Source organism: Calidris pugnax, unplaced genomic scaffold (genome assembly GCF_001431845.1).
Source record: "Calidris pugnax isolate Ruff unplaced genomic scaffold, ASM143184v1 scaffold219, whole genome shotgun sequence".
Classification (NCBI taxonomy): domain Eukaryota; kingdom Metazoa; phylum Chordata; class Aves; order Charadriiformes; family Scolopacidae; genus Calidris; species Calidris pugnax.
The window spans coordinates 10340727-10364763 of NW_015094507.1; the positions used below are offsets into that span (position 1 = coordinate 10340727).

The 24037-nt window shown below is 40.8% G+C and overlaps 1 protein-coding gene across 1 annotated transcript in view; it reads left to right on the forward strand.

Annotated features, from left to right (window-relative positions):
* The window catches only part of BVES (blood vessel epicardial substance), a 48658-nt gene extending 24621 nt beyond the window's left edge, over nucleotides 1–24037 (forward strand). The window contains exons 2-8 of the mRNA XM_014964595.1: nucleotides 402–635; nucleotides 2826–2950; nucleotides 9730–9917; nucleotides 10865–10973; nucleotides 13301–13468; nucleotides 16009–16150; nucleotides 23720–24037. Coding sequence (XP_014820081.1) covers nucleotides 413–635; nucleotides 2826–2950; nucleotides 9730–9917; nucleotides 10865–10973; nucleotides 13301–13468; nucleotides 16009–16150; nucleotides 23720–23844 — 1080 coding nt within the window. The 5' untranslated portion in view covers nucleotides 402–412 and the 3' untranslated portion in view covers nucleotides 23845–24037. The remainder of the gene's footprint in view (nucleotides 1–401; nucleotides 636–2825; nucleotides 2951–9729; nucleotides 9918–10864; nucleotides 10974–13300; nucleotides 13469–16008; nucleotides 16151–23719) is intronic.

Here is a 24037-nt window from a genome sequence, read left to right on the forward strand (position 1 = left end):
AATATTTACGTTGCCTGAGATCATAGACCCATTCAATAAATGCCAGACCGAAATGTGATTTTTATTTGTGTAGGACTAGGAAGAATTCATAGGGTGTTCAACTGAGCAATGACTGTCATAGTAACTAGTGTTCAAGCAGTGTTGTTTAGATGCGTATGTCCAAATTTTGAAATGTACCATTCTTCAAGTATAGCACTTGAGTGGAAAAGACAGTAAAGCGTTACTGAAATATGGATCTAGCTTACCCTTTTTAAGCATTTGTAGATTTATATTTTTTTCCATGAATGCTAAGGGAAAATATATCCTGGGAAGAGAGAAAATAACCTGAAGTCTAAGTGTATTTCTAATATATTTCAGTCTAATGTGGAGTGATTTTTATTCCCCCCCCCCTCTCATTGCAGGGGTCTCCAAGATGAATACTACAGCGATGAGCCCGCTCACTGTTACTCCACTGGGTTTTATTCCAGACGTAAAAAATGCCACCCTTGTGCCTTTCAATGAGACCGCATGCGAAAACTGGAAAGAGATTCATCATCTTGTTTTCCACGTGGCAAACATTTGCTTTGCAGTTGGACTGGTTATTCCGACTACTCTCAATCTTCATATGATCTTTCTGCGAGCCCTGCTCACCATAGGTAGGAGAATTATTCTGGAGAGATTTGCAACCTTTGCGTGACAGAAATAGTGGGTTGTGACCTTCATGGAGCTTTCTCCTGGTCCTTCCAGCTTACAGTGAAATCCCAGCACATATTCATGGTCACTATACTCTGCTGAAGGTGCTTTTGGTGTAAGTGAGGGTCTGTTCTGACCCTGACAGACCTTTTCTAGAAAGGCTATATGTCTTAAAACTTCCCAGAAATGCAACTTACATCTTCAAACCTGTATATATGTTGACTAGAAAATGAGTGGACCCCATTTACTTCAGACACAACTGGCTGCTTCAAATTCATTAAATTCTGAATCATAGTCAAGTCTATGGATCCTTGACCTTAATTTTAGGTTTTGAGTAAGTACATAGACTGGTATGTCTGCAATAGGTAAGGTTTTCCTTTAGAAACTTGATGTTGCCCCATGTGTTCTTTAAGTGTGGGTTCAAACACATGGACCACCAGTGTTATTTTCATTGCCAATTTAGAAGCGTGGGCTTTCAAAGTGGAGAGCAGTCTGCATTCTCCTGAAGCCAGTTGGATTTCCTCCACCACCATAGACATCTTGTGATGCCAAAATTTTACTTCAGAGGAAAAACTAAGTTTCACATGCTTGAGACTAAGCAAGCATGGTCTCATTTGTAACGCTCTTGCAGTCCCACAGCTATTTCAGAGCCCCTGTGCTTTGTGTGGTGTAAGGCCTTTGTGATCAAAGGAGAAATAGTGAGTTACTGCAGTGCAAAAAAAGATAAAACTAGGTGTATCACAACACAGAGCATGTGTAAGTACTTTTATGCGAGAGAGCTTATTTGCGTGATAGTGTGGGTCAATTTTATGATAGAACTTCTATGGTTGAATTTACAATCATCTTGCCTTTTCTTTTTTATAGCTGTTATAGGATTACTTATTCAAACAGACTGCAAGACCTTTTGTCTGTGTCGTTCTTGTTTTAAAAGCAATGGGATCCCTGCCCTTGCTGAGCTGGCAGCTTTGGTCTGCAGGTCTTGTTGTGGTTTGAAGAGACATGGAATCAGTTTTGCAAGCTGAGATGGCAACTGGAAGCAAACTTATTCTGTGGCCAACAGAAGTGATGAAACCTGGTTCCTATGAGGCCTGTCCCCTTTGCTTTGGTGGCTGTGGCCCACATCTGTGCTGCTCCACAATATCGCTCCCTTCAGTACTTCCAAGTCTCCTGTCCTCCCATCCCGTGTAGTCTAATTAACCAGCTGATCAAGAGTCATCACATTTTGATTTTTCTGATCCATACATAGCTGCTGCTTGGCCAGTCAGCAGCCTGGACAGAATAGATAATACTGAGTTCATTAATTCAGCATCATTTTCAGGGAGAAAGGGGAAAGGGAGGCTAATTTGGCGGCTCCTCCTTTTTGTCTTTGCATGAAACTTAAGGGAAAAATGTATCTGTGACCTCTACAGCCATCTCTATCAGATGGTAGGCTCACAGTTATCTGGGAGGGACTCACTGATCCGTAATCTATCATCTGATAAGTATTGTCTTTGTAGTCTAAAAATACTACCCCTAATAATACAGAATGAATAATGACAATTGCTTTAAAAGGTAAGGCAAACTAAAGCAACTGAAAAAATGAGTAAGCATTTGAAATTTTCTCTTTGATGTCATAAAAAAGAATTCAGGTTCCTGCTGTGACCTTGTCAAAATGCAGCAGTGATGCTTCCTTTAAATTTAAAAAAAAAAAAATCTGTGTATGAGTTTAGATATTTTTTTCAGGCTCTTCTTTATCTAATTAATGCAATACTAGTAATAAAGTTTTGTGAGCTACTTAATTTTTTAATTATTTTTTCTTATACTTAAGATACTAAAATGAAGTAGAAACGGGACATGGGAAGATTGTAACAGACCATCATGGGCTGTTCCTGCTTTCCCCAGCCCTGATCTGAATTATTGTCACTCTGGTATTGTGGTCCCATGCAGTAGGACTGGGGTCGGCTGTCAGCCTGCTCTCAGTGCCTGTCGGTAGCCTTGTTGGGATTAGCTCCCCTACCAGTACGTGCATGAGTCCATAGAGACTACCTGTAGTAAAGCTCGTAGGATATATTGCTTTTCAGTGTAATTATGCCCACTGGACAATTTCTTGATGGCTTTGTACAAACGTATTTATTGTTCAGTCAAATTTAACTGTCTTCTTTTAATTTTCACAGGATGTGCGTTGTTCATCATTTGGGCTACGCTCTACCGTTGTGCCTTGGACATATTGATCTGGAATTCTGTCTTTTTGGTTGTCAACCTTTTACATTTCATATACCTAGTGTATAAGAGAAGACCGGTATGTATAAATCGAGTGAGCAGTCTAGTAAGATGCAAAAAAAAGAAGTTTTGTCCATGTTTGCTGGACAAACCAATTAATTACACAACAGTTCTCGAATTACATAGTCGTTCTTTTGGATGAAGTGAGTTAGGTACTTCAGGAGGATCCAGATTATAAGTACGATCTGATGCAGTACATAATTATTTTCCCTAAAACCATATTCTCGAAAAATGATTTGACTTTAGAAGTTAGTATTGATTTGTTTTGGCTGTTATGTTTGGGTTTTGGTTTGGTTTTGGTGATAAGGAAGGGGTTACATAGTTTCTTTGTGGAGACAAAAAATGATAGTTTGAGGTTTGTGTGTGTTTCTTCTTTTTTTTTTTCTGTCATTTTCCCCACCCTCCTGCCCTCATGAGTATGTGCACACGGACCTCCTGAAATAAAATCTTATCAAGATACTTAGAATTGAGCATTCCAGGACAGTAATTTTTTTTCTAAATTGGGAGTTTGGGAGGAACTAAACTTTCCTTCCTCACTTCTAAGTCTTGAAGATCCTCTATGATGGGGAAGGAAACTGATAAATTAGAAGTGCCCTAACACACTGTTATTTCAACATAGAACCGAAGGCTGATGTCCATTTATAAATGACCTTCACACTCTTTGCTTTGCTGACAAATGCTTTAGCTCATGTGTTTTGTACTGCCACATTCCTTCTAAATGCAAATGAAAGGTGAGATGCTATTGCCCTTCTCAAACATCTCTGGGACTCGGAGATAAGCAGCAAAATCGAACAAAGTGTGGAAAGAGCAGTATTAAGTGAGATGATGATGCTTTTATCCCATTTAGTGCATTCATGGAGTTTTGAGGGTCACGTCTGGGAATTTGGCAACTCCTTTTGATGCCTTCAAAAGGATGTTTTGGGATAACTTTCTTTAAATTTACTCTAAGAATATATTTGAAAAGTATATCAGAAAACCAGGATTCTCTGCCCTGCTTTTGGCTAAACATATATCCAATAGAAAATCATTTTATTTTGTTAGTATTATTTATTCAGAAGTGTATTTTGTTTCTGCAAAATTATTAGCAACCCAGCCTTCTGTTGGTACATGCATATCAAAACTTGATAATCTTTATTATAATAGTTGATATTATGTGCCAATCAAATATTAATGAAGTGCTAAGTGTTCAAAACGTTAATGTTACATTCTGTTGTTTTCAAAATCTAAGGCAGGTAGGTTTATAATGTGAAGATTACAGGAGTATATATGGGGTTGCATTATCAGCAGAATAACTCTGCCTTTGCCCCAAAATCAGACACATCCTGGAATTGTGTAACAACTGGTACAAAAGAAAAATAAAAAAAGACAAAAAGAAACAAAATCCCAAACCAACTAACTGAAAATAAGCTCTTCACCAAGGCAATGCAGCCTGTGCAAGCAAGCAGGTAGGAAATTAGCAACCTTCTCCTTTCTCAACAAGGCAGCATAGTGCTTCATCTTTGTCTTTCCTCAAGCATAGCTTAAAACTAGTTAGACTGATCTGCTACTAGACACTTACAGATGTGTAATAAATACTTCTAGTCATTTAAATTTGGCTCCGAGAGTAATCTGCACAGTTAAAGGGTAAGCTCCTCTTTGATTTGTATTGCTCATGCTGTTATTTTAGACTATTCAGTCCATTTCTGTGTCCTCATCGAGATACAGCAGCATGGTCAAACTGCCCCATACTTCTGCTAGTCAGCCATGGCCCTGCTGCCCAGGGCACCACACACAGTAACAGCTGTGATAGTGTGGAGCCAGTGAAGCCAGACTCCCCATGTTTTTGTCTGCAGTTAGATATCCCACGCAGGTACTCTGGCCTTTAATATAGAATGAGGTCACGTTGCATTTTTTTCCTTCAGTGAAGCCACCAAGTTAGCATGTTCTGCTTCCCCTCCACCCACCCACTGACTTCTAATGTCATCTTGATATTGCCCTTTGTGTAATGGGACAGGGCTTAGCTAACAAAGTCAGAAATTATTGCAAAAGGCAGGAGCACCCAGCTGATATAAACTCATTTTCCTAGAAAACCAAGCCTTAAAACTCTAATTTTTTTAAAAGTGAGTTGTGGCATGCGTCCTTAGAACATGGATAATGGTCCTTGGGTTCATACCCATCCAGCCCTTCCTAAAAATCTAAATAAAATGTTATTGGAGAGTAAAGGAGCATCCTGGGAGAAGGACACACTGTTTTGTGCTTGAGTGGAAAAAAAAAAATTTAAAAAAATCACCTTACAATGTGGAAATCAATACTGAATGAAGAAAGAAAAACATTTTCTTCTATGATTACACTTGTATACTAGAAGCTGTATTAGGTGAGGTGTTTTTTTTTGTGCAGTATAGTCTAGACTTCATCCTATTGAAGTACCAGCTGTTTTCACTAAATCCACTAGTGCATTTGTTAGCAGAATTATCTGTAGGAGTTAGGATAAGGGGTACAAGTGGATGAAGTACTCCACAGGTGAGTTTAAAAAGAAGAAATTAATTAAGGATGTGAAACTTGACTGAAAAACTGTCAGTTGCCAAAGTTGGTAGAAAATTGTCTCTAAGAGGGGAGAGACTGAAGAACCTGCCTTTAACTTCACTCTCCGTTTCTGTAGCCCTTCCCACTGACTGTGGAACCACAAGGTGCTCACCAATCCCATAGACTGTGCACCAAACACATGTGCTGCAAAACCCCAGCTGTTCTTACACAGAATAAACTAGAATTCTAGGCAGAGAAGTTAGAGGAAATGTAGGAAAATAGACTTTGGTGGACATCTTCTAAAACACTGTGCAAGTTAGGGATTTCAACTTAAGTAGAGCCAAAGCAAGCTGTCAAAAGAAGAAGAATTTAATGGAAATGAAAGAGATGGGAGAAAAGCTGAAATCTTTACCAGTGTGGCTAAAACCAGCTGCAGAACAAACTCCAATAGGCAATCACAGCATATAAAAATCTAAAAATGTCTAATGAAAATTCTGGTTTGGACAGTGAGAGTGCTTACAGTTGCCTTAATGAATGACAGACAATAAGTAGTTGAAGTCAGCTGCATTTAAAATAAGTCTTATGAATATATATTCTAACTCTATGTATCCCACCATGATCAAAATATGGTCTTCCACCAATTCCAAGAACACCACAAGTTGTGTGGTTGAATTGTAAGTTAATCTTTCTTTTCTGGCCACATGAAACCTCTCTGGCACATATGTCATAGACAGTCATTTAACCCTGACCTTTGTAGATATGCATGCTCCTCTTTCAAAATATGTTTTTGTGGTGGTAAAGCTTACAGCGCTCAGTTCAGATCAATGCCCCCAGTTCCATGCTCCGGATCCTGAGTGAAGCAAGGGACCTTGCAGGAACAGCCTTCCATATGAAGACTCCTAGACATTCCTTCTGGTGAGACCGGAGTTACCACCAGAAGAGCCACCATAAACCTAATGTCAGTTCTGTTGACTCCAAACTGTATGACTACATCTTGACATTCTGTAATTTTGGGTAGAGAACAAAGTAAAATCATGAAACTGCCATCACAGATGCCTTAACTGAATCTCTTTCTTTTTTTCCTTTGTCTTCTGCAATATTGAACTGCTTTCTAAAGACAGAAACCTGCAGGAAATAGAAACAGCAAAACGTAGGAGGAATATCTAATACTTCTAACTGGGAAGTGCTCTACATAGGCGGTGACTCTCTTCTTAGGTTGTCTCACTCTCATTTGTTACTTGTACTACATTGTTCGGGTTGTGGGTGCTCTTGGAAATGAAAGGCCTCTGAGAGGAAGCCCATAATAGTTCAATCTAACAATTAAGAGCATTTTCAAAGAGTATAAATAATTATTCGTGCTCTTTACTTCTGCAGCAGTAGCTTTACCTGATGAAATGGGAATTGGAATCATCTTGTCTCACTCCATCCCTCTCCAAGTTAAACATCTAGTTCAGCCTGACTGTCCACCCATCCATTATCTGTTTAAGATGTGGTAGTTACATCCCTCTTCACTGGCTAGGAACAAGCCTACACAACCATTATAAACTCCTAACCTGGCTTTATATAGTCTCTGTTGCTGTGCTCTAGCAGTATGAGGGGAAAAAAATAAATTCAAATTGCTTCACGCTGATCTGAACTGTAACATAGTGGAGAACTAGAGTCTGGCTTTCAGATTTGTGTTCCTGCCCCTGCAGCTGGGGTCTGGGCACCATGGGTACTCAGCTGCTCTGAAAACTGGGCTCTGAATGCCTGCTAAATTATGTGAATTTAAGCAATAGTTGAAATTACACAGAATCAGGGTCATATCCCAAACAATATATGAATCTCTTTGTTACACCTGATGATCAGCAAGCTGGGTATGTGATGCCGGATAGTCACGCGTGTCTTTTTAGCTGTCTTACACATTCTGCTTATTATGAACTTGAAAGCAGTTTTTAAGTTTTTTTCATTTAGAAAGCTAGAGAATAGAGAAAAATAAAAATTCTCAGGAACTAATTTTGAATGAGATTTTCTGTCTGCAACTATTGCATTGCCCGTTTCAAAATCAATTTTATTTAGTCATCCTCACATATGACGTTTTTAAGGAAAGGAAGGAATGGAAGAATAATTACATTTAGTCATATTACAAAATGAATAATTGATATGTTCAGTTGTTAAATATTTATTTTATTAAATGGAGCATGCAAAATACCAGCGAGTTTCTTTTCTAACCAGAAGATTATTTCTGTGGTTTTGACTCCTTGGAGCTTTACAGATTTGGCTTTTTTAGTCTGAGTGGAAGCTGAAAGAGTCTAATCGGTGTCTCTACAGAGCTCTGACTCGGGGCTCTGGCGGCCTCCCAGGATATTTCAACCTCTGCTGAAGAAAACATTACACCTACCCCTATGGCTCATTTGGAATGTGACCCACAAGCATGGCAGGAGGAGCAGTCAGCTGTGCTTCTGAAGGGTGAATAGTCTGTTATGAGGGACACCATCTAAAATAAATATATCTACAGTGTCCAACCTGATCCATCTCTAAGATAAAGTGGTTATCCTGCTCTCTCGTTTAAGTATTGTACGTTAGAAGGAGATCATAAAACCTGAATTACGTGCTAATTAAGGGATTGCATTAGCAATCCTGTCCTCAGGTTTGTATGTGTTTTGAATTCATGAGTCTTGGGAGCTACTTGCCTGTTAATCTGAGAAAGGAACTTATCTCTTTGAGTTGCAGTGGTCGTGTATAGAAATAGGTGCAAATTAAATTGATGTGGCTGTTAAAAATGAGGGAGTTCCTGGAGAACCAGTGAGCAAAACCAATTGCCATCTAACTTCACAGGTATATGAAACATATTTTGAAATGAAACAGTTTAGGGCCTCACCTCAGTCCCTGAGAATGTGATGCAACAACTAATCCTGGAAACCATTTCCAGACACCTGAAGGATGAGAAGGTGATTGGGAGCAGTCAGTGTGGATTCACCAAGGGGAAGTCACATTTAAGCAACCTGATAACATCTTGAAAGTTTCTGCCTCAGCTCAATTTGTTCTACATTTAAGTAACTTGAAATGTGACGAGGGAACCTTCTCAAATTTCCAGAAACTTTTCATTATGCTTGGTTTACTGTTTGACACAGATAATTCTACTGAAAACAGTTCAGGGAGGATTTTTGATGTGGAATACATACATCTCTTAGGGACTAAAGACTAATATTTTCACTCTAAACTGCTCTCCTGGGGAGGGAAGAGTGACAGTTTGAAGCACTCATGGGCCTTGGAGAGCCCGGGGCCTCCCGTGGTCATTCTTGATTCCCTACCTCCTCCTGCCACAAGGTGACCAGAAGTTTCTCAATTCCCACTATTGGCTACTGTCAGCGGAAAAGTGACTCCTGGGCTCCTGTGCTGCTGCCTTCTCTCTTTCCCTGTTTTTAATATTGTAATACCAAAAAAAAAATAAATGTTAACTTCAAGTAGTCTCATTTGTTGAAGTAGTGATTCCTTTTCTTCTTTTTCTGTCTTTTTTTTTGGTTGCTTTTCCTTATTTTCTTTTCCATTTATATTTTATCCTTTCACTATCTGGTGCTTATTGTTCTGTTTTCCTCCCAGCAAATATGCAGGCTTTGTTCAGGCTGCCTCTGCTTTCGGGGAGGCTGGGACACTGTCTCATTCCCTGCTGCCTTCATTCAAGAAAGACTTCCAGGCTTGGGATTTCAGCCAGCATCCTTTCCCTCTTTGCCGCTGCCTGAGTTTGGGTGGGCTCCTAGATATGGGATGTTCAGCTGGCAATGTTGGGTTTTTGGTGGTTTTTTTTTCCCCTCCCTCATCACACGTGGTTTCAATATGATGGGTTTGTTTTTCAGGACTCATAGTACTGCTTTTCTGCTGCAAGTAAGCCAAGAAATTCAGGGATGAAAGGGGCTCCCAGGAGAGCCTAAGAGATGGCCAGAGCAAGGTGTGCACGTGGTATAAAAAAATGCAGGCGACCTCATTTTTTCTCCTGTGTAGTTCTGGCCCAAGACCTATTCATTGTTATATCAACTGACATCTCAAAAGACTCCTTGTGTCTGATTTAATGTGTCACTTGGATGGAGCAGCATCCTAAAGGACCAGTGTGCTGGCCTGGCTAATTTTAGATAAGGTTTTGATCATCCTATCATAGGCAATGTTTGTGGGTAGATGTTGCACATTTACCAGTTCTTTCCTTGCCTAAACATAACGAAGATGCTCCTCAAATGTAGCAACTAAACCATGTGCACAGTCCTGCCTTTTTTTAACTAATGCCTCTGTGTTTATTTATGTCTTTTTGTTTTTGCATTCTAGATCAAGATAGAGAAGGAGCTTAGCAGCCTCTACAAGAGAATGTTTGAACCTCTCCATGTGCCTCCAGAGCTCTTCCAAAGACTCACTGGACAATTCTGCAACATTCAGACTTTAAAGACAGGTCAAGCCTATGCTGCAGAAGATAAAACATCAGTTGACGATAGGCTAAGCATCCTGCTGAAGGGGAAGTAGGTTCTGTGAAGCTTGGGGACAGCTTTGTTTGATGGTTGAAAACATTAGGAAGTTGTTGGGGGGTTTCTTAGCTTTTTTAATGATACTGTTTGTAGCATGTTATGGTCTATAGCCATAGACTGTTTTGTGAAGATGTTTTCAAACGACAGTGATGTCTCTTACTGTGTGAGCATATTATGTCTCCACTCGTGTGTGCAGCTGCATGGATTTTAGTGAGAATAATATTTGTATAATACCAAAGGCAGTGCCTTCCAGAACAAGCAAGAGATTTGCCTGAGTCTTAGGTACCTAAGTCATCTTCTCAGTGCATTCTCAGGTTTTAAGGTTAAAAAATACTGTGCTTGAGGGAAGGAAAAAGTGTCCCTCCAGTAGACTTTAGAACAACAGGCCTGTTGGAATTGATTCACCGCACACGGACGTGCAGGCAGAGAGGGGCAGGCACGCTCCCCAGAGGCTGGTGGGACCCAGGTGAGAAAGGGTAGAATAAATTCCCATGGTCAGGCTGTAATCCTGAAGCTTTTGCTAAGTTCTGCTCAATGTTTTAACCAGTTTTTGTTGATGGCACCGGTGATGTCAGGTTTCATTGTTTTTCTTTGAAGTCATTAGCTGCTCATTACTGCAATGCTAGTTATCTAGAGGAAGCCCAGTTCTGGTCTGGCTGTATAGCATAACCCTTCAGACCTTTTTCATTTCAAATAGCAATGTTTTGACAATGCACACTGTGTCTGACAACTCGAGTTGGCTGGCAGCCTGTTCTGCCTGGAATTGGTTTAGGAGCTTTAGGCAGAAGATAGGGTTGCTCTGGGGCTGAAGTCCCAGAAGATGAACATAGTTTTGCTTGTTACGTGTTGCTTCACCATTGTTAATAATCATATCTAAATCTAGATTAAATTAATCAACATCCATGACTTTAAAATGTTTTTTCATGCATTTTTCTTTCCAGAATGAAGGTGTCTTACCGAGGGCATTTTCTGCATAATATTTACCCCTGTGCCTTTATAGATTCTCCTGAATTTCGATCAACGCAGATGAACCGGGGTGAGAAATTCCAGGTACACTTTGGTTTAAATGTCGGTGCATACGAATGAATGAGTTCATAAGAAAAACCACCAGAGCATAAATTTGATCAATAGTGAACTATTTGGTCTGTATAATTTTGTTAGCTTTCTAGTGCTGGTGTTTCATGATGGGCCACATAAAGAACAACTTTTAGAATTAGATGCTGCAAACCAGTATTGTGATGGTGTTCGCTGAGTAGTGTGGCTTTTGCTGTTCTGTTCTATTTTACTGTTTCTGAGGTTTTTTTGTGTTAAGAGGTTATTCAGGACAAATAATTTACGAGATAGCTTTACTGGAAAAAGATTATGTAAGCGGTCTCATCACTGGTTCAAAAACAGAAAAGGGAAAATAATTATTGTAATATTTGGTGTTATGAGAATGAAAGACTAAAAATTCAGATACAGGTGGCTTGAAATTGGTGTTTACCTAAATGTGTGAATGCTTCTGTCATTTTGCAAGTTGTTAAAGCAGTATTAGCTGAAAGAGATCACAGTAGTGGATAAAAGTATTCAGACAGGGAACCATAAGGGTACACGTCTGTGGCAGTGTCAGTATGCTACTACATCAAAGGATATCTTATACTATGGCTTCTGGGGAAAAATACCGTTGGAGAAGTTTTCTTTTTAATACTGAAATGGCTATTTTGCTGCTCTTACTTGATGTTCTTTAACTGAGTCTGTGCAGTAATGACCGGACAGTGGCTGACTGGGTGCATCCACACGGGTACCCTGGCAGAAGGGCAGGGAGGGAGAGCAACGTAGACTCTAAAATCAGTGATTGATGTCGTATGTTCCAGTCAAACACTAGGCTTAATGCCAAGGAGAGATGTATTCGTTGCGCAGCAGAGAGGTGTCCTGCTGCACGGCTGCTCTCTTGGCACAGCCTGTTTCTCTCCTAAGGACTAGGTAGGAATGGGGTCCCTCGGAAAGGAGAAGGCTCGTGCCTCAACTTCTGCCTGCCTTAAAAACTAGTGTAACCTGGTGTGGCGTGCAGCCTTCACTGCCCAGTTCTGCCTGTTACTGCCGCTTAAAGGTTCTGTTGTTGTCACTGCAAGAGGACACAAATTCAATCTTAAGGACCCCATCTGCTGGCAACGCTGGAAAACTCTTCCTCAGCCTGCGTGCTTGCGTTGGAGACCGCCGAGTTAAAATCCGTGCATATGCCACAGTTTCCCGTTATTTCTTAGGCTTTATGTATTTTTACTTTTTCAGGAGGTAACATCAGCTTGCGATGGCAGGGGGCACCTGGTTTCTTTGTAGGTGACTTGACTTTCCGTTGCAAAACCCGCCGCTGAGTGTGATGGAGCGGCGCAGGTTTCGGTGTGCCATTGCCCTCTGCCGGCACCGGGGGACAAACCCAGCGGGGCCAGCTGCCCGGGAGAGGGTGCCACCTCCTCTGCGATAGCTATGGATAGCTGAGGGTGCCACCTCCTCTGCGATAGACTGGACATTAGGAAACAATTCTTCACAGAGAGAGTGGTCGGGCATTGGAATAGGCTGCCCAGGGAGGTGGTTGAGTCACCATCCCTGGCTGTGTTTAAGAACCGTTTAGATGTGGTGTTGGGGGATATGGTGTAGGGGAGAACTTTAGAGTAGGGTGGATGGCTGGACTCGATGATCCCGAGGGTCTCTTCCAGCCTAGATAATTCTGTGATTCTGTGATAGCTGAGGGTGCCACCTCCTCTGCAATACCTATCAATAGTTGAGGGTGCCACCTCCTCTGCGATACCTATCGATAGCTGAGTTATCAGTAGCTGAGCAAACGGAGCCTTGGCTCAACTGCTAGAAGGTGGTACTTGTGGGATCAGCAGGGCCGACAGTGTTGAGAGAAAGGTTAAACTTTTTTTTTTTTTTTTTTTTTTAACAAAGATTACTGAAAACTCTTTGATGGTGTCCTTTGGATTGTACCAGTTGTTCCTGTTTGGTGACAGCGACATAAAATAAAGCCAAGCAACATGTAGGCCTGTTGGGAAGCCAGTAGTGTTATTGCTGTTGGACTGACTTTATATGTAAACCCCCCCAATGTAAATGCTTTCAGTTTGGGAACTTGGGAGAGATTTCCCCCTATTATTTCCCTCCAGGTTTGGTGAAAAACAAACTGGCTACGCTTATTGGTTAAAAATACAATGCCGATAAATATCTGAGATGTTTTACATTTTGTAAATACCGCATTCCAAGGGATACCAAAGAGTTTTATGGCTTTAAGAATTATTTTAACTGGAGGCACAAATACTATTGTATCACTTATTTTAAAGCATGTTAAAATGTGCTAATTTTAAATCATTTTTAAATAGGCTAATTCTGAGCATGTATTTTCTCAGGTCACCATTATCGCAGATGATAACTGCAAGTTCCTGTGCTGGTCCAGGGAAAGGCTGACTTATTTTCTGGAATCTGAGCCATTTCTTTTTGAGATCTTTAAGTATCTTATTGGCAAAGATATTACAAATAAACTCTATTCATTGAATGACCCGACCTTAAATGACAAGGTAAGCAGCTGAAGTTTTGTTTGGGAATTTTCCTCCCACACATAAATGCATTGTTACTTCAATTATAAATCCTCTTAAAGCACTTTTTAACCTGCTGCCATCAGCTGCTGAATTCACACTCATTGCTTTTTAGTGCCAAAGTATGAGTCAGTGCAACATTTCTGTCAGAAGCAATATTGCTTAAAGTTAGCACAGTAATTGCAAGAAAGATGAATAAGTGAGATTCAGAGCTGATCAGCGAGCACAAAGGTTTCTAGCCAGCTAGACATGATGGCCGGTAGCTAAAAAGGTACTTCTCCCTGGATACCCTTTCTCATTAACAAATGGATGCCTTTGTACAAAAAAGCTTCAGGATTTCTTCTTTAAGAATTTGCTTTCTGGGGTCAAACCGGGCAATACTGGTTGCCAAGAAGAATAATTTCAACATGTCTTGAGAGTTGCAAATAAAAATAAAAAAAGAAAAAAAGAAATGTTAGGTTGATACTATGTAGTTAGCAGAAGGAGGCATGAAATATATCTAAAATATAAATAAATATACATATATATATATAAAAAATATGCAGTGCTCTGAATATAACTAATTCTTCTTTGCATGTAGAGGGAATGTGTTTTAGGTGTCGTGGTAATCTGAGTGTAGTCACAGATATATCGATTATCTTGTTTTACTTACATTTTGTCTCCTTGCTAAGTTACGTGGCTTTTCAAGATTTGGACAGGAACTTGGCTGCTGGTGGGGTTTTTTTATTATTTATGTAGCATCTGTAGGGTTCTCATATATAATTTATTTGAAAAACGTTAACCATCATTTATGAAAAGCTTTATAATTTCACAATAGAATATTTTCGTATTCTGTCTGTATTGATTTAACTCACACTAACTCAGAGCAAAAACTCCTCTCATCAGATTGCCCATAACTATCTCATATATAGGTTAAATAGTTACTTCTGCAAAGTTGTGAATTTACTAGAACAAAATCCAAAAGGAATGAGTGCCACTGCTACTGTACAATAGGCCTAACTTGTCATGACTTTATGGCTAGTTAGATATTGTCTGTTTTCTCAATTTTGTACTGGCTGTAGAAAGAGAAAAGAAGGAATTGCTGGAGAAACAATTTAATAGCAGTAAAGTACTGCTTATTCTGCTTTCTGGCCAATGAAATATGGGATGACACTGTCTTGCAATCAGATCCTCAAAACTATTTTGGATCACTGTTTTAATCTTCCTAATGCAGTAGGATAAAACGGATCTATCAGGAATGTACCATCTATAAAATACATCTTATAAAGTATGTGGCTAAAGCGGCTTTTTTTTTTTTCCTAAAAATAATTACAACGGAATGTTCTGTAATAAAACCCACATCTACATAGACAGTAAGTCATTTCTGGAGTTTGGCATCTGAAAGGAACATGTAGCAACACGTCTCCTGTGTGTGCTGAGGGCTGCATTCAGACTGCCTCTCCTGGGAGACTGCTCTTCTCCACAGTCCTGCTCGCCTTGCCTTTTTTGCTTTTTCCCCCTCTTTTTTCTTCTTTCTTCTTTTTTTCTTTATTTTTCTTGTTTTCCTTTTTATCTTTTTTTTTCTTCTGTTTTCTATTCTCTGTTTTGTTTTCCTCTTTTCTTTTCTCTTTCTGTCACTCATTTTCTTGTTTTACACATGGATGACAGCATGGATGACAGGCTGGTCAGTCTCACCTCTGTGCCTGGCAAGATCATGGAGCAGATCCTCCTGAAATCTTTGCTAAGGCACATGGAAAAGAAGGAGGTGATTGGAAACAGCCAACATGGCTTCACCAAGGGCAAATTGTGCCTGACAAATTTGGTGGCCTTTTACGATACTGCCACAGACTTGGTAGACAAGGGCAGAGCAACTGACGTCATCTACCTGGACTTGTGCAAAGCATTTGACACTGTCCCACATGACATCCTGGTCTCAAAATTGGAAACTCATGGATTCAATGGATGGACCACTCGGTGGATAAGGAGCTGGCTGGATGGCTGCACCCAAAGGGTGGCAGTCAATGGCTCAATGTCCAGGTGGCGCCCAGTAATGAGTGGTGTTCCGCAGGGGTCGGTATTGGGACCAGTACTATTTAACATCTTTGTCGAGACATGGACAGTGGGATAGAGTGCACCCTCAGCAAGTTTGCTGATGACACCAAGCTTGGTGGCGCAGTTAACACACTGGAGGGAAGGGATGCCATCCAGAGGGACCTGGACAGGCTGGAGAGGTGGGCTTGAGCAAATTGCATGAGGTTCAACCAAGCCAAGTGCAGGGTCCTGCACCTGGGATGTGGCAACCCCAGGCACAAATACAGGTTGGGTGGAGAATGGCTCTAACTCCAATGTATTACTGGCATCTTCTATTTTCATTTAAACCAATTTGCACTGTATAGAATCTTCTGTTCTAACCAGTTTTTTGATTCATGAGTAGTCATAGCTGAGACCAGAGCGTCTACTACAGAGGAAATAGTTATTTTCCCTTTTTATTTTAATTTACTTGATACCTTTTTTAAAAATAATAATAATATATATTTTTTTAGGCTTCCAAAAAGATTGATCGACAGCCTAGTCTTTGCTCACAGCTGTCTGTGATGCAGATGAGAAACAGTATGGCCAGCAGCAGTGACAGTGAGGATGGCTTGCAGATGTTTCTTCGCGGGACTTCCTCTGCATCTTCTCTTCGTGAGTGCTTAAAATAGTCCATGTCAGTTTTGAACACAGCTTGGTTGATCATTAGAGTTGATTGCAGAACTCCTGTTGCCTTCAGCGGGAGTAGACTGTAGCTTTTTGGATGCTGCTGTACATCAACTAAGTGGAGGGACCTAACTGTAGGGAATTCATAAGATGCATAAGGCTTTGTACACTAACTGAAGCTACCTCATGTAGGTACTGGCAAAAACCCAGCACGTATTGTAATAATTTCTGACATAACATTAATGTGTAGACATAATATGGCATGTCTATAGCAATGGGGCAAAACTGTAATTGTACAGTGCCTGTCACAATATTATCTTCTTTGGTCTGTGACTGGTGCTTGTAGAAATTAAAAACCCAAACAAAGCTTTCCCTCAGCAAGTTGGTGCTCTGTATTTCCTCCTGGGATAGTTTGCATTGGCAGGGTCTGGAGAAATGTGGTATACAGGGAATATTTTGATGCCACCTGGAAGAGCTCCAAATATCCTGTCAGGCTCTCTTTCCCTGTGCTTTGTGTGACAGGAGTAGTAGAGAACAGATGAAACGGGGGAAGAAACCATGTCCGACCTTTTTGCTTCCACCCTTGGAATTTATTCTTTTATAGAAATCTTCTAGATTCTTTCTAGACTATTGCTGATTTCACTTTTAATTCTCGTGAATCTCAACTTCAACAGTAGCCTGAAGTCTGAAAGCAGCTTTTGAACAAAAAAATCGAGAAGATGCTCAATTTTGGTATAAGTTGTTAGCTTAACAGAATTTGAAAGGATCATATAGGATTATTTATTTTGATTTGGGAAATATTGTTCTTCAGTAATTGGAATTGAAATGTATATGGGGAAAAAAAAAATCACTGCCAGTTATTTACTATGGTTAAACTTTCTGCTAAGAAGAGAAAGTATTTTAAAGTATTTGCACTTTCCCATTTAATTATCTGTTTTCCGTTATGTTCCTCCCAGTTCTTACCCAGGAACTCCTTTACACGTGGAGGGCCTATCTGTTTTCACTCCTTAACATGGGTATAGTCTGCATGCCTAGATATAGGCAAAACCCCTGCTGGTGTTTCACCCTACTAGCACGTTGAGGGTCACACCTGGGATATAGTTTGATGAAAATTCCAGTGTTGCTTTCTTTATTTCTCCTCTCTTCCCTGAAAGGACATTCAGAATCACAGAACAGTTGAGGTTGGATGGAACCTAGTCCAACCCCGTAATCAAAGCAGGGTCAGCTAGAGCCGGTTGCTCAGGGCCATGTCCACTCGAGCTTTGGATATTTCCAAGGTGGAAGACTTCACAGCCTCTCTGGGCAACCTCTTCGAGGGCCTTACCACCCTCATGGTGAAAAAGATTTCCCTTATTGACTCATGACTGTTGTCCTTTGTTCTTTAGTGCATGCCTCCGAGAAGAGTCTGGCTCTGTCTTCTTTATGCACTTCCATTAGGTAGCCGAAGACAACAGTAAGATCCCCTGAGAGCCATCAGTTCATAAGGCTGAACACACCCAGTCCTTGCAGCCTCTCCATGTACGTCATGTGCTCCAGCCTCTGACCATCTTGGTTGCTCTCCACTGCACTCGCTCCAGTATGTCCATGTCTTTCTTGTTTGGGGAAGCCCAAAATGGACACAGCACTCCATATCCTGTCTCACAAGTGCTAAATAGAGGGGTTTAATCTCTTTCATTGACCTGCTGGCTGTGCTCTTGCTGATACGGCTGAGTATATGCTGCTAATATGGCCCAATACATGGATGGCCTTCTTCACTGCAGAGGCACTCTGTTGACTTATTCCGTTTTGTGTCCACCAGGACTCCCAGGTCTGTTTCTGCAAAGCTGCTTTCCAACCAGTTGATGCCCAGGCTGCACTGCTGTGTAGGTTTGTCATGTCCCAGGCGCAGGAATTTGCCTTTGTTGAACTTCATATGGTTTCTGTAAGTTCTTTTCTCCAGCCTCTGAGGCCCCATTCTCACTAGTCACCCTACCCTCTGGTCCGTCAATGGCTTCCCTCACTACTTGGCTGTTGTCTGTGACCTTGGAAGGAGTGCATTCCATCCCATCATCCAGGCCATTAATATATTAAACATTGTAGGCCTTGGTATAGGCCCTCAAGGGACACTGCTGGTAACTAGCAGTGGATAACTAACTGGATATAGTCCATATATCTAGTCCATTTCTCACCCATTTGGCTAGAAGGATTCCATGGCAGGCTGCGGAGGGCCATGCTACAGTCCAGATAAACAACATCCACTGTACTCCCTTCGTCCACAGAGCCCATCATCTCACCACAGAAGACAGAGTGGTCAGGCACAATCTGCCCATGGTACATCCATGTTTGCTGTTCCCTGTCACATTCCCATCCTTCATGTATTTGGACACGGCTTCCAGGAAGACAGGCTCTATAGTCTTCCTGGGGACTAAGGTTAGACTCATAGGCCAATAGTTCCCTGGGTGCTTCCCCTTGCCCTTTTGAAAATGGCCATGACACTGGCCTTTTATTCTCTGCCCTGAATGCCGTGACCCTTCCAAGATGATAGTGAGGAGTCTTGCAATTGCATCGGCCAGGCCTCAGCACACTTGGATACAATCCATGTGATTCCATGGTCTTGTATTTGCCCTGTTGGCTTCAGTGGTCCCTAACTCAATTCGGCTTTCCTGTAAGTCATGTGTTGCTCTCCCAATCTCTACCACTAGACTCAGGGACCTGGGAGGCCTCAAGACAAACCTGTGAAGTAAAAAGCAGAGCAAAAAACCTATGGAAAAGGCTGAGATATTCAATATCCCTTGGTCCCATGCCCCACAGAGCTATGGCATCACAGTTTCCCTGGTCTTCCTTTTGTTGCCAGTGTATTTTAGAAGCCCTTGTTGCCCTTCATTGGATCCAGGTCCAACCGAACTCTAGCTTCCCTAATGCCATCACTGCATGCTTGGGCCATGTTTCTGTATTCCTCCCCAGGCAGTTCATCCCTGCTTCATGTCATGTGTGTGTGTTTGAGCTCTGTCAGGACTTGCCTGTTCATCTATGCCAGCCTTCTACCACGCTTGCTCAACTTTCTGTACACTGGAATGGACTGTCCTTGTGTTTTGAGGAAGGTGTCCTTGAAGATGAACCATCTGTCCTTGGGTCCCTTTGCCCTTGCCATGTCCCATGGGTTCCTGCCAGGTCCCTACACAAGTTACTGTGTCCTCAGGTCCAGGGTTGTAACTCTACTCTTTGTCTTGCACACTTCTCAGTATCTTAAATTCCACCAGCTCCTGGACACTGCAGCCAAAGTTACCATCACCCTTCAGCTCCCTGATGAGTTCTTCCTTGTTCATCAGTGACAGGTCCAGCAGAGCACCTCCCCTAGTCGGCTCATCAATCCCTTGTGTGAAGAAATTGTCTGCTGTGTTCTCCAGAAATCTCCTGGACTGCTTGCTCCCAGCCCTGTTGACTTTCCACCAGATACTGGGGTGGATAAAGTTCCCCATGAGTACCAAGGCCTGCGATCACGAGGCTTCATCCAGTTGTCTAAAGAAGGCTTCCATCTACTTGCTCTTCTTGACGGGGCAGCCTATAGCAGATACCTGCCACAAAGTCTCCATGTTGGTCTGTTCTCTGATCTTTACCCATAAGCTCTCAACTGGCTTTTCACCTGTTCCACGGCAAAGCTCCATGAAATTGAAACTGCTCCTTTGCACAGAGCACCCTTGGACAAATTTGCACACTGAGAAGCCTGAAAGAAATTGTAACACTGTGTTTGTGCAGTTAGCTAGAATTAAAATTCCCTTTCAGGCTTAGCAGCAAAACACACCAATATCTTAGCTTTGGGAGAAAGTAATCTAAATGCATGATGTGTTCAGCTGTAATTACATTAATCCCTAAGATGCATCTGTGCTTAGCACATACTTGATAAATACACTTTTCCTCTGTTGTACTTTTCCTTGGTTTATGTACCGTATTTTCTGGTGTATGGGGGGTACTTCCCCCTAAAGAGGGGTTTAAATGTCTTTGATGTTCTGAAATTGCTGAGTCCAACAGCGGTGGGTGTAGGTGATACTGCCCCTGCCAGCACCTCACTGGCAACGGGAGGTGTGCCAGCACCCTCCCAAGCCCAACACTTCCCAGTTAGGGATGCAGGGGCATACCCCTCCAGCAGCGTGTCATACACCTTGGGAAATGCTGTCCTTTGTCCTTTGCATTTTGACTATGCCAAGTTGTCAGATTTTTTCTATAAAATTTTGATTAAAACTTCCTGAAGAAAGATTATTTAACCCACTAAACTGTAACACTTCAATCTGTCTTTTTGCCAAAATAGCTTTTTAATTATTCCTGGGCCCTGTCATTGCCAATGGGGGGTTTGCTACCAAGGTGAGCTCTGCTTAAAGATCCGTATTTGACGTGGATTGTGGCCATGTGTGTACTTTTTCTCAGATCACAGGGAAAGTTGAACAAAAAAAACCTGTCATTTGCTTTCCCACTGCTGTGTTTTCAAAACCTTCTCCTGGGTGCTCTCAGGACAGCAGTCAATCTTTTTTCTTTTTTTTGGTGTCTGTTTTTTAAGATTCAGTATGACGTCCATGTTGAAGTGTACTGTCCCAGTGCTGTTCCCCTGCATCCTCCTACAATCATGTGCTTGTTTATTTAAAAAAGAGAGAAACAAACAAAAAACCATAACAAAATGCCAAAATCAAACCCAGAAGATTTAGTGAGGAACATGTGGAAATTATAAACTTTTTTAAATTTTTTTTTTTTAATTAGAATAATACATTAATACGAGAAACTTGCCTGTACAGGAGCTCTACAGGAATACTGTGTTGTCATTGCTAAGTGATCAATTCTTGTGTGGACAAAAGCTTCCCATTACAAGTATGATATTTGACTACTATACAAATAAGTTTTATTCTCCTAATTTCTATGTGCTTGAAAAATTCAGTGTTTATATTTTTGTATAATCTAAGCTTTTAAAATTATGCTTTTATCTGTGCTATGAACAATCAGCTTTGACTCCTTTTCTCAAGAAATTGATATAAAGCTTTTTTTGGAAGTGTTTAGTAGTGAAACAGTGAAAAATACTAATTAGTAGGTCCCAAACTACGATTACTAACAAAACTGTGTTTTTAATTTAATTAACTAAGAAACCCAACTAACTGTTTGCTTTTATATTAAGGAAATAACCAACAAGAGTTCTATAATGCTTACGGAGTGAGTCGTTTGCAGCATGATGTTTTCTGTTGATAACATCACATTAACTCAGCAGGCATCCTCAAAAAGGTATTAAAGTGGGATTTGTTTTTCACGTGGTACTTGTGCTTGCCATCCATGATCCATCTGTGTGTAATTTATTAGTAAATGAAATTGATGCATCTCTTTTTCCAAAATTTGAGTTAAGCAGAAATAGATCAACCTGATGACAAGGGTAGCTTCACCTAAATTTCACCTGTAAGAAATCCTTTAGTACTATTTTCTATTCAGTAATTCTATTGCTTGATAGTTCTTCACATACTTTTTAGTAATACAGTCTCTTTTTCTATGCTGCTTGGTTTAGATCGCTTGGATTTGCTGGTCTATAGATCTGTATTTGCAAACTTCTAAGCTAAGCAGGAATGTAGAAAGATTTCATTTTGGTAGTGCTTTTATTGATATTATCTCATTATGTGTGCTCCCTATGTTATACCCAGCTTGTGGGTAAAAGCAAGATTGGATTTGATGGGAAATGCCATTTTAATAGGCATTTGGGCTCCAGTCCATGAGAGAGTGGAACAGAGTAGCAAACAGAAGGCCTGGGTTCAAGGTCTGACTCAGTCTCTTGAACATCTGCCCAACACTGGAAAGAGGCATCAGTAGAGAAGTTTTTCGGTATTTGGAGAAAATAAGGGCATGGCTTTGAACCAAATAACTTGCCAATATTAGATCTTATATTGGATCCTGTTGAACAGGCTTACAGCTTCTCACTTCTGATTTCTGGGAAGGGCTAAGCACTTTTAAACAAAAGGGAATCAGCCTGAAAATGGCAATAAGCTATAGTAATACAAATATCTAAAAACAAGAAAGCTGAGACTGTAATCTAGCATTTTCAGGCATCCTTTCGCCTTTGAGTGTATTTTGCTGGTGTCTCCCAACAAAGCTAATTTTATATCCAAGTCTACCCACAAACCTTGGATTTAGACAGTTAAATGACCTAGTCATTGCTTGCTTAGGCCATAAAAACCCATCTGTGTGAAAATAAGTGCTTAACACTTCCAGTATTTTAAAATGTGTTTGAGTAACCCTTTATCATGGCAGTTAAAGTAATTTTTGAATGTCAAAAGAAAATACTAATATATTTTTAACATGAAAAGTTCCGAAAAGGTAATTCCAAATAGTGTTTGTGTGAATGTGATTTAAAAATGCAGTAATACGATAACCCACTGGTCTTGCATATAGCTGTATTTCCTTCTCTGTGTAACACATGCAGCACAAAGGAGTCCTTCTTCATAAGTAGGCTTCCTTAGCAGAGCACTTTACTGTATATCTGATAAACTTTTTTTTTAAAGTAATAAGAATAGCCCTGCAATAAGAATATATTATGGCTATCAGTATTTTTTTCAAGAAATTTTGAATTTTTAGCCTGTATACAGGCAATCTGTCAGACAGGACCACTACCCCTTGCTCTTTTCTTCTCAAAAGGTATTGCAAAGATTTCCCTAATCTTTTTGGTCATCAAATGCTGGCTGTTTACAACCTTGTACCGTTGTAGTGGTTTAACTCTAGAAGAGGGTACTGAGAGGAAAAAGAAGTCCAAGCGCAGATGCAATTTCAGAGTGAACAATGGAAAATAAACCTGTTTACCTGATGTTGGGGATGTTCTGTGGTTTAACCCTCATGCTGAAAATTTATCTACAATAGAGGTAACTTGCAGCGGTAACTTGCACAAAAACTCTATTTACTGTCTTCTCAGCAATAGCTGTGGCGTGCGCTCCACTCTGGCAAGTTCTATGAGTTGCTGCTTTTCTAAAAGATTGTCCTAGAGCAATGCAATCACTGTCAGTCAGAAGTTACATGGCCTTCACCTGTCCAGCTTGTTTTCTCTATGGTTGTTTATGGGGAATATTCTATTTTTCCATAACTCTTATATTATCATGCTTTTAAGGCAGCTAGGGCTGTGATTGTGTACCCACCTGAGGTTTGCTCAGTGCGCTGAGGAACTTTTTACACACCCAAGGCAAGTGTGCAAATGTATGTACCTTTTGTACATGAATTGGCATCCGTCACATCATTGGTGATGGAGAAGAACTAGTAACGGTGAGAACACAATTGCCAGCATTGGGCACCTCATGCAATCAGGATTTGCACTGAATTTGGGGAGAATACTGTGCCTTTGGCTCACCACAGGGTTTGGACCTTGGAGGCTTTGTTGGTTCATAGCAGTGTGGCTGTGCCATGTCCAGGATTCCCTGATGCCTGTGGCCAAACAACAAAGAAACCTTCCCTTAGAAAATCTTCTCATGAGGGAGCTAGGACAGGATTTTGTGCACTTTGTCACAAACAGGTATATGTAGCAGGTATGTGCTGTTAAATTAATTGGTGATTTCTTTGTAACTGTGGCAGGCCCGGGCAGGACGTCTCCCTACCTGAGAACTTCGGCAAAAATGAAGCCAATAGAAGAAAGTGTTGAAGATGACGTCTTTGAAGCACCATCTGCTGATAAGCTTGAACTCCAGCGGCTGCCTTAAACAGATGTGTCCTCGGGTGTATCAGAGCTTGTACAAGGCTCCAGTGTAAGTGGAAGAAGTTGAATTTGGGAGGAATCTGAAAGCTAAAACCACCTCTCCATGTTTGAATTTACCACAGCATATATCAGTGGCTTCTAGATGGAAAATGTCACATTTTATTTTACTTATAAATAAAAAGGAAAAAAGAAAACAA